Source organism: Hippoglossus stenolepis, chromosome 2, assembly GCF_022539355.2.
Source record: "Hippoglossus stenolepis isolate QCI-W04-F060 chromosome 2, HSTE1.2, whole genome shotgun sequence".
Taxonomy (NCBI): domain Eukaryota; kingdom Metazoa; phylum Chordata; class Actinopteri; order Pleuronectiformes; family Pleuronectidae; genus Hippoglossus; species Hippoglossus stenolepis.
Window position 1 is genome coordinate 14,510,999 of NC_061484.1, and position 11,085 is coordinate 14,522,083.

At 40.0% G+C, this 11,085-nt stretch overlaps 1 protein-coding gene across 6 annotated transcripts; it reads right to left on the bottom strand.

The window, feature by feature from the left end:
* Nucleotides 1-148: 148 nt before the first annotated feature.
* On the bottom strand, nucleotides 149-10,450 carry suz12b (SUZ12 polycomb repressive complex 2 subunit b). Of its 6 annotated transcripts, none has more exons than XM_035178896.2 (17): nucleotides 10,263-10,450; nucleotides 9,733-9,877; nucleotides 9,139-9,185; nucleotides 8,972-9,036; nucleotides 8,778-8,846; nucleotides 8,499-8,548; nucleotides 8,160-8,245; nucleotides 7,839-8,070; nucleotides 7,473-7,578; nucleotides 7,277-7,382; nucleotides 6,996-7,173; nucleotides 5,621-5,706; nucleotides 5,158-5,301; nucleotides 3,889-4,046; nucleotides 3,138-3,336; nucleotides 2,389-2,468; nucleotides 149-2,063 (listed from the first exon to the last, which is right to left on the bottom strand). In XM_035178896.2, the coding sequence occupies exons 1-17, from the start codon at nucleotides 10,287-10,289 to the stop codon at nucleotides 1,751-1,753; spliced, it is 2,091 nt and encodes a 696-aa protein (XP_035034787.1). In that variant the 5' UTR covers nucleotides 10,290-10,450; the 3' UTR covers nucleotides 149-1,750. The 6 variants fall into 6 exon arrangements, with proteins under 6 accessions (XP_035034787.1, XP_035034758.1, XP_035034778.1 ...); XM_035178867.2 differs by having other exon boundaries at nucleotides 2,374-2,468; XM_035178887.2 differs by having other exon boundaries at nucleotides 5,621-5,709.
* Nucleotides 10,451-11,085: the final 635 nt, after the last annotated feature.

An 11,085-nucleotide genomic window follows, 5' to 3' on the forward strand; every position in this document is an offset into this window, starting at 1 on the left:
TAATTTCTTGTATAAAGTGCTTATGTAAAGCAATATCCAGAGGTTTTTAGCCCTGAAGGACTTGTGTTATTCAGACTGGAATAACAAGGTAGAGGAGACAGGACTGAAAGATTGTAGTGTTGGCTCATGTCCAGAAATCAATCACAAATAAGGTCAAATGTATTTTATTTCTTTAAATATAAAAACCCCTTTAGCCAGAGTGTACAGTTCACAATTTTTAAACAGGGTGTTTTGATAATAATGGTGAATATGTCTCCCTTTTCCAGATGATCACAGAAACCCTCTACTAATAGTGGAGGGAGGAAAAAGAAATATTGTTGATTTGGTTGTCCACGAGGGAAGTCTGATGAAATAATGCATGAGGATGATGATGATCACCGGTTTATGTGCACACTACAAGACACAACTGCTGCTTTCTTTTGACAAACTGGTTTTGAAATGAACAAGAGGAAAAGACTAAAAAAAAATACACAAAACTAAAAATGGTGAACATATTCCCCTTTGGCATCAACTGGAACTAACAGACAAGTGATGTGGACCTGAAGACCACTCATCCAATAAACAGCATATTGCTTTGAGAGAAGAAACTGCAATGTGTGAATTATTAAACTCAGAACAGGACACAGCTGAACATTTGATGTGATATCCTGAATACATGTCTGTCAATCAGCTACTGATTCTGTTAAGTTTAAAAACCTCAATGTGAAAAGAAACTACAGGTGTCGATTTCATCAGATAACTGTTGACTTTTATACCTTCAGTGCTATGCACGCTCCACCATACATGTGGTGATGGTGCTGCTGGTTGTTTCAGTAAGTCTTAGGAAAAAAGAAAGTTTTAGAAAAGTTCATTTCCCTGGCTTTCCTTGAGCTATTATCAACGCAGGCCAAAAAGGCTTCGGGGTTATAAAGTAGGAGTTTAGCCTGGACCCAAAATCTGAATTTATTCGGTTGTCCAGAAGCCAAGCTCACGGTATAACACTATTGTCATGGCAACCTACCAGCAAAACCCACATTGCATCTGGGGGTTCTAACACGAGCTTTACAGACTTTATATACCCTAGAAATGAAGCCAAGTTACCGTTATTTTCTCTTTAACTGTAGAACCTTTCAAATTAAAACGTCATTCACAACAGTGAAATCAAATCCACTAACTGTTCTCCACTCATGACAGTGGAAATGCTGCATTCAACATTTGGCGCAGCATGATTTAAAAAAAATAAAAAGAAAATAAAAGACAATTTCAATGTAAGCTTTCTAAATACAAACACCAAGTGCTAAAATAATCAGCTAAAAGGATACGTTTTCAACAAGGTTATTGTGTATGTGTACAAATAATCGAGACAACGTTACCGGTACAGTTTTAACTGTACGCATGATACAGTTGTCTACAACACGGACACACCAAAGGCCGTCTCACGCGTCAGAGGATTCTCAGTTTGTTCTCTCTCATCCAAACACAGAAACTTCAGTGGCTCCTACAAAATGCATATTAAGTAGGTTCAACTTGCACCATCCAGTCCTCACACTCCTGCTTGTGTAGCGGTGGGTGATTCACTTTCATATTGTTCATATTTGGTTCAGTTCAAGTTCCAAAAACTTGGTTACCTTGTATACTGGTCTGCTTTAGGTCAGATCCTCCACCGACCAGTTCGCCCACCTATCTAAGCACCATAGGGTTGGTAATGTTCATTGAAGAAGAAAAGAAATTAAAAAACATGACAATCATTGTTCAATCCATCCAGCCTGCATCAGTCCGTTATCGCGCTTTTTGTCCTCTTGCCTTGCTTCCCCCCACTGGAGGTGACAGCTATACCGTTGCAGGCTCCTGCTGATACCAGAGTCAGGTCCGCCTCCTCCTCCACCGTGTCCGGCAGATCTTCTTGGATCTGCCGCAGATGGGCCATGGCACGGTCAATAGTGGCGGTGCTCACCAGGTTGAAGTCATGCATGCTGACTAGATGCAGGAGGAAGTTGCGGCATAGGTTGCGGCGAATGATGTGAGCACCGCGGCTGTCCACGAAGACCATGATGGCCTGGTTCATCTGGTTGTCTGCTATGAAACTGCAGGGGAAATAAGGGGACAGAGGAGATTAGAAAGAACTAGAAGTACAAATTTTGTACATTTGACTTAATTCACTTTGAGTCACTCTTTTTTTTAAAGTAATAAGGTACTACAGCATAGTACAGAGTAAGACAAATAATGCATATTTTGAACATTGACTCGTAGTTTTCATTAACATGTAAATGACCAAGAATTATGGCACTTTAAATAAATAATTGATAACAGTTCAACAAATTCTCATCATCATTTTTCAAAAACAATCCATAAATATACACAATTATTTTTGGTGAAATAAAAAACTTGACTGACTTGGAGACCACGTACCCGTGCTTCATGACGTGAAGGTTCCACAGCTTCATCACCTCCTTCTCTCCTTCATTCACATCCGTGAACTCATCCAGTTGCTGTGAAGAAAAAAAAAGAAGAAAAAAAAAAAAGACCTTTATATTAAACATTTACCTGCTTGATACAATATGATCTCAGCCAGTAAAGCAACACAAAACTAAAGAAGCATTTTCTGTTTGTCCTGATGGTGAAACTAAAAGGTGATAGAGACTTGTTGGCAGGTTCAGTAAATCAATATTTAAACAAAAATGTTATGTAAGGGTGTAGGAGAAAGCTGAGGTAGAGGTCAGTGTTGGCAACAGTTTTTGCTTCCAGCATCTGAAGTTATTTATTTATGAGGAACAGGAGTGACCCAAATGCTTTGACTCTTTTTTGCCATGGGGATCCGATATCAAAATCAAGACAACGAAGCTTTATTTTTTCCCGCTACTCTTACATTTTTTTCTATAGGATCTTCAGAACCAGTTGCACACAATAATATTTAGTATTCCATCTGTCTGATTGATCACCGACTGATCATTTAAAATTCAAACCACCATTTCCCTGTTAGATATCACCACTTGTCTCTTTAGTAACTACATCAACAGCTGCTGCATTAATAGAGAGATTTCCTCTTTGGCAACTTTCTAGACCTGTAAGGGAGACTCCATGAATTGTGCTTCCCCCGCCCCCCCAATTTCTATTCAACACTGAAACCAGCCACAATGATCTAAGTCATGGCTTCTCACGGTGGCAGTCTTCTCTCTGAGCCACTCTGGATCTCTCTCATCCTCGCTGTCCACATCCATCTCCTGGGGCCGCAGGGGCATGCAGCTGTCACTGTGGAAGTAGAGGCGGTTGTGTCCGCTGACGTAGGTCCTCTGCTGCTCCAACTCTCCGTCCTCGGTTTCCAGGAACTCTGACAGACTTGGTTTGGTCCTCTTGGGCCTAGAGGAAGGGGAGAAAACAAATCCTACATATTAAACACACACACACACACACACTTCACTGGAATTCAAATCTTTATTCACATTTAAAAAATAAACATTACATACGACTGCCCTACACTCTATCAACCTACAATCCTCAGATACAGTTCTGGTCATCACCCCTAGAACCAGCCTGAGAACCTGTGGTGACAGGGCATTCAGTGTGGCAGCCCCTGTGGCCTGTACTACGAAGCGAGCTCAACATACCCCGGATACCTTTTCATAATCAGGCTCAAGATAACTCAGGGCCACGAGATATGAAGCTTTTCTTTAATAACAAGACCTGTCCAACGGAACTGAAGAAGCTTTTTGGATAAGAGATGAAAAGAGCCAATCTATTCGGGGTCCACGAAAACCTCTTAAAAGTCAATTCAGCTGATTAACAATTAATCACCACACAAGACTGAATGAAAAGCCTATTAAAGTTCACTGATAATAAGTTAATTACATTTTCTGACAGGCAGTATCTTTGAACATGAACACTGCTGTTGTACAAAGGAACCATGTTTACCTGCAGACCAGTATGTGAGTGACAGCAGTCCTCTTGACCGGGCCGTTGCGGCTGAAAGCAAAGCCTGGCTGGCTGTGGATGTCCTGAGGGTTGCCAACATATGAGCCGTCATAGCACTCATTGATAGACACGTCTATCCTTGCTCCTTTGGGGTCAGGCTGCGGAGGGAAAAAAGATAAATACAATTTTACAGGATATTAGATTCAGCAAAAACAAAGAGGGCCTGCTTCTGCTCAACCTGGCACTGGATGTCAATGTTAAATGTGAGATTTCTCAAGAGGGAAAGCGATGACATTCTTTGAATTTAAGTGTCTGTTCAGACAGAGGAGTAAGAGGTGCTCCCTGGATGCTGTCAGAGGGGGCGAGGGAGGGAAGGAGATTAATAGCGAATGAGTAGAAACTGACGGTGTCTTACAAAATAGGAGGGAAAAGACAACATTTCCAAGACCTAAAACATAACTTGCCCTTTTCTGTTTGACAGATTATTTTAGCTGCATCCCATAAAAAGTTTGAACTCTTCAACCTTTTCTCTTTGCAGTGTGCAGCAAATGACCACACTGCAGTTCTGCCCAAAAGGCCCCAAACAAGGCCCTAACTCGGCTCACTTTAAAATTTAAAAAAAGGTGTAGTGACAGTGTAAGCATTTCAATTTGTATCTAAAGTTAGAAAGGAAATCATATTATTTACTCCCTTCTACTACGGCACTTTTTACAAACTCTTTAAACATATTGCCATTAATTTGTTTTGACATTCTTGTGTCAATTGCCATTTTCCTTCACCATAATTTTTTTGGGTTTATTGAAGTAAAATGATAGTTAACCAAGGAGCTCCACCCAGTGAAAACCATTAAATTGTAGATGGTCTGTACAGGGAGCAGAGGCAATGACACTTCTAAGTCAAGCATCCCGTCATCCACAGAAAACCCTCCACAACCACAACAACCATCCCTGTCCCCAAAATTGTCTTCAACAAAACTCACAATTCACTGGTAAGGCCCCGGTCAAACATTTCATTCCAGTCCTGAATAGAGTCATGTAATACAGAGTAAAATATAATAGCAAGTCGAGGGCCAATAATAATTTTCCTCAAAACAAATGTACAACATGCACTTAAAAGAGTCATCAGGAGGACAACATACAGGATTTCCCGAGCAAAATATCAAAAGGCACCACTTAACTACGAGATAAATATAATTGTGAAGTTTCATGAACAAATTCCAAACGCTCTTCAAGCTCTGCTACGAAAACACAGACACACAGTGTCCCTTACCACGTAGTTGAAGATGAAGCGGGAGTGGGAGAGTTTGAGGTGTTTGAGCAGGCTGTAGAGCTTGCTGCAGTTGAGCGTACACCAGGGACAGTGAAGATCGTCTCTCGCCTCAGTCTGCTGCCGTGTGTTGTTGTTGTACAGGAACTGAGCGAGAACAGATCACATTAGTAACTGTGCAATAACCTACAGTCTGTGAATGAATGGGTGATTCTGACTGTGCTACATAGCATTCAAGTTACGGTCACATTTGGTAACTAAACCCTGACAGGGTCAAAACTGTTCATAATGTAAGCTATGATTAATTTACTATATCAAAGTCCTAATGAAAGAAATATAAAAGCAGTTAATAATTTTCTGCGACATTAACTCCAAACATTAAAAAAAACACCGCCTCCTCACCAAAGGCTTGTTGTAAACCAGTGTCCCAGTCCCATCATGTATTCCTCACTATTGTGTGGTTTACCTGATAAAATATACGTAGCTTCTGCCGCGGATCACACTGGACCTGCTCTTTCCTCGTCTGAATGTCTGTGCTGACTGACTCTTTCACTGCTGATGGAAACAGATGAGAGAAGTTAATCAATGAAGATTCACAAAATAACAAATCATTCTTTGGATTTGATGCATTCAACATTTATGAAATTGTATTGCATTGTTTTCCAATAACATCAAGTACTTTTCAGACGTAGAATCTATCGCATGCTGGCTTCATTTACCCGTTACATTGATGAGGTTTTTTTGCATTAAAAACAGAGTGTCGGTCATGTACAGGGAATTTGAAATAGGGCTGCAATGATTGCGCATTATTTGGCAAATGGAACAAAGAAATGCAGACAGACTGATATGGATTTTTGGGGACCATTGTCAATACTGGCATTAGGAAGTATTAGATATCCTATACCAACATATCAGCCATATGTTCAAACTCAAATCAACTTTATTTGTCCTAGGAGGGCAATTCTAAGAGGTGTTACATAGATGTTATCAAACCTTTATGGAAAATTTAGTATATCTGTGTATTGGTCAGTCTCTTTAAGGGGAGCATGAAAACTTTATTTCCTTCCCACCACAATAACACTAGTGCTGATGTGCTATTTTTTGCTGCAATATGATGATAACAAGAGTAACAGGAAAAGTGTTTACAGCTCTCACATGTTGCCTTAGTGATGGATTTTAAATCTTGTTTTGCGGTTAAATAGTTAAAAGGGTTCATTAAGGACCATCATGCATCATAAGAGCTGAAGAAAAGCTTGACTCTCACATTTATTAGACATATAGAATTTTCCTGGCCATTTCATACAGCCTGGATAGAGTTAAAAAAATAACAAGGTGTTATGGTGGTAACATGCTGTATGCAGCCTTTTGCTGGAAATTCATAAATGGTAATAAACAAAGTGTACAAAAGAGAGGAATAGAGTCTTTTTTCCAACATGACATTTACAAGTGAAGTTGCCAGCACATTTATGAAGTGAGCACATGTCTGAGGGGAACTCAGTTATGACTCATAGTACATTTTCATATTCAGTCACAAATAGACTGCCCCACACAAATCAGTGTGGGCAAAAAACCACGAGTCATTCAGTTTACCTCAAATCTGGCATTACCTAAATCCTTGTTTCTTTTGTTTAGTGTTCACTTTAAACTGTTTTAAAGTAAATTTAATAAAGCAGAAAGTGGAATGGTAAACTTTTTAAAATTAAATTTAACTAAAAGGATTTTGTAAAAACGAATGGTTTCTCTCACAAAAATTGATAGAAATCCTCCAAATAACTGCAGATTTCTCAAAAAGGGTTAGGGCTAGAAAGAATATTCTATGGTGTTTATTATTCTTTACTTACTCATGAGTGCAGCTCGGTGATTGCTGGTCCTGGTCTCCATGGGGGTGGAGCTGTCCGAGTTGCGGGTAGCGAGGGGTTTTGCGACAGGGGCAGTGGACTTTCCACTGGCATCCCCTGTCCAACGCAGTGTGAACTGCAATGTGGGTCCCTGAGAAAATGTCTCAAATGGTGGCAGTCTCTGTGGGACAGTAATACAGTGGAACGGTCAGTGAAAAGAGGTTAAGGAAAATCAGGACGTAACAACTGAGGACACATATTCCTCGCAGAAACATGTGTCTAACCTTGCCATCAAGAATGGTTTCCCATGTGGCCTGCTTTTTGCTCACAGGGCTGTCCTCCATCCCCTGCATCGACACCTCATACTCCCCATCCAGCAGCTGCAATCTCCTGCAGAGGACAAACCACAGTCCATAGATATAGACAAAGGAACAGCAACACAAAAAAAAAATTACCTAAATTTAAATCACAAAACCTTACCTATTCTTATCAAAGACAGTCATCTGTGCAACATATGTCTCTGTGGTCTCTCCATCTTCTCTATGAGATGAAGTTCTTTTCTTTCTACTAGGAGTATCCGTTACATCTGTGCACAGAAAACAAGAATGTTAAGTAAAGTTAAAACACAGTAAGAAAATGCATTATTCTACCAGCCACCATTTCAGAGACATCTAACATATTCTTTTAGATGATGCTCCCAGAGAAAGACCAGCAACCAGCAGCGTTTAGTGGCCAAGTTCTGCTCCCTAATTGTCCCTCTCTTGGTGCATCCCATATGCTCCCACCAGTTCAAAGGCTACTTTGTCAAAAACAATAACACTGAAGACTTTGATGTGGACTTCATACCAATGTTTTCGTTGGCTTCTCCATTGACCAGACCATTAGTCTCCCTCCTCCCCGTGCGCGACACCCTGAACAGGAGCGAATAGGACTTCACCATGTGGCTGTTGCTGGGCTCAAACTCGTTGCTGGAGACCAGCAAGGACGGGTAGGAGCCAGGCTTGGTTTGGTTACTGTCAGGATTCAAAGGCACCTGCTTTTTACCTGTAGGCACTTGTTTTATTGGACAGCTGACATCCTGAAAGGAAAACAAGCATAACCAGAAGTAAGTAACAAACGATTAAATTGATTTATCTACTAGAATGGATAACTGAACTATTACTATACCTTGCGTTTTTTATGGCAGACTTTGACAAGTAGCACCTCTAAGGACACAGAATTCTGTTCATTTTCTGAAACCTGAGATGGCTTTTCTGTGTTGGAAAGAAGAGTTTGGCATCATTCATTTTGTCAACATTGCTGCTGAGGAAAGAAAGGCCTGTCTCTACACAAATGTTTAGCTTGCAAGTTATTACTCTCAACAACTGGTTATTGCAGTAGTGCCTGATGAGGATGCCAGAATATGACTATTGGCAAAATAATGTCAGCTGGTTTTCTATGCATTCGTTTCTCTTTTTAAAAAATCGACTCAACACAAGCACCTAATGAGGAGTGAACTCTGCTTACCATCCTTATGGAAGAACCCAGTGAAGGTTAACTGTAAATGTGAAGACAAGCTAAAAGAGCCAAAAGGAAAGTGCACAGGTGAAATTGGGCTTTATTAAGCAAATATAAATCAATGGTTGAATAAAAAGTCTGAACAGCACTTATACTCCAAACATTGAAGTTGTATTACTAAGCATGCATTAAAGAGAAATAAATAGTTTCATAGTTTCTCTGGTATTTTAATTGTAAAAGCTATCCAGTAATAAAATGGCATAACATCTACTTTTGCAGATCTGTTACCTTGGAGAATCCTGCTCTCCCTTCATCTTCTCCACTATCTGCAACATATCATCCACTTTGAATGTTTTCCTGGATGGAAGGATTAGAAGATAAATGCACGCAGGTTCCAAATGAGTCAATAATTCAAAACTTGGTTGGTGGAACTTAAATGGAACACAATGATTCCTATCCATATAGGTCAGCTAAAAACACACCTCTTGGCATTTGTTCGACCGTTTCTGTGAGACATGAAGGTGAGCGTCCTGTGCAAAAATATGGGCTAAAAGGGGTGGGGGTGAGAAACAATTTAATAAATACTTTAAAGTTAGCAGGTTTGTGGCTAATTTGACATAGAGAATAGTTATTTGAATATATGACTTACTGCAATCAAGTTCCTTGTGCGGAGAAATCTGTATATCTGTGTGGGTTCTGAAAATAGAAAACAGGTGTTATGACATTAAATTTAAAACACAAAAAAATAACTGTCCATCTAAATTTCTCAGGTAATAAAGAGACAATGAGCCAACTACAGGGATAACATACGATACTGTACATTAACACTATCACAAGAAATAAATAACACTATCAAAATAATCATAACTCCATTATTTCATCTGAGAAATGAAGCCAAATGATTAAAAGCACATGACAACACAAGGCGTGTTAACAGGTGTCAAAACAAACACCAAACCTGACAATCTAAGCAGTTAATTTACAGGACTTGTCTCTTTGTCGGGTCCTTTAGTCTGATCGCGTCTATATAAATACAGTAACCGTGACGGACCTTTCGTCATAACAGAAACTGGAGAGCCAGTTAAACTGTGGAGGCCTGTCTTCCAAAACCAGATATTGAAAACAAAATAAGTGATAGGAAAGTTCAGTGTGTGTCTAAATCCTCAGTGACAGCCCAGCGAGGCTTGTCTCGCGTTACCAAGACAGAAAAGTTACGTTACAAAGTATTGGGGTGAACTCTCACTTTCAAAGGCCTGTAGGAAGAGCTCACGGTCGGCCTGTATCTGCTCCATCTTCGGCTTCTTCACAGAATTCATCATCGCTGATGAGGCAGGGTACACGGCGCCGTTAGCTTTGCAACTCGCCCCACTCATAGTATGACCTGAGCTCTGCATGTGAGACAACACACGATCACACACAGTGGATACAACACAACACAACAAGTTAGCTTAGCAAACACTCGCGTTAGCTGTCGAGCTAGCTCGCTCAGCTAAAAGCACAATGCTAACATGCTAGCTACCCTGGTATTTCAGCTTAGTATCCATTTGTTAAATTTAACAAATGATTATAAAACTTTTTAAAAATGACATGTAGTAAATATGGGACATAAGTAAAGGAAACGCACCCTGGCTGATGGCATTAATTTGTTAGCCTCGCTGCCTCCAGCACAAGCCTGGCAGACTCAACAGCACAAACCCATGAAGATGAAGAAGGAGGCGACGAGACGCTGCTCAGTTAGCTAGCACAGCTAGCATGGTTTACCCGAAAACAAACCTCCGTGCGCCCGAGGCCCCCACGCATGAAGCTGTCCCGGACACCGCCTGATGCCAGCGGGGCTTTGAGTCTTTTTGGATCAATTTGCGGATTCTTTATCTGTAATTTATTGTCGAAGAGGTTTCCTTCAATTTGTACTGAACAACAGAGCTGTAGTCTGCTGTCGACCAATGGGAGACGCGCTTAGAGAATGCAGTGCTGTGATTGGCCCCCCAGCTCCGGAGATGACACACAACCCGCTCTTGCTTTCTGCGATTTTGCGGGAAATCGAGTTTATCAGTGTTCACATCGAGAGGAGTCTGCAGATAAAACTGTTTTTCACAGCCACACTCGTGCTGTGAACACAATCCATGTGACCCTCATCTTCATCAGAGTCTATCAGATGAAGATGGACCTTTACATGTATGTGATCACGAATAAATATAGCTGCAACACACAGTAAAGAGCTGAGAAGTATTTGTTATTCTCTCTCTGTGACCCAGTGATTTACAGAAAGCATTAAGCGATTGTGTTATCTTTAGACTTTATATATTCATATAATATAACACATTTTTTATTTAATTTTTATCTAACTTTGTTGTTGTTGTATCCTCTTGTGAAGCACTTTGTGACTTTGTTAAGAAAGAATGCTGTACAAATAAATCATATCATATTTTTGTCCTATTGTTTATATCATATTTATACTTCATTCACTATTTTCAGCTAAAGTATATAATTTAAACGTATTGTTTGTTACTTTACCTCACTTTTTTAATTTCTTTTTATTTTAATTTTCTATTTGAGCAACTTTACATAGTTTGTAGTTTTATCTTTAATAGTGTAT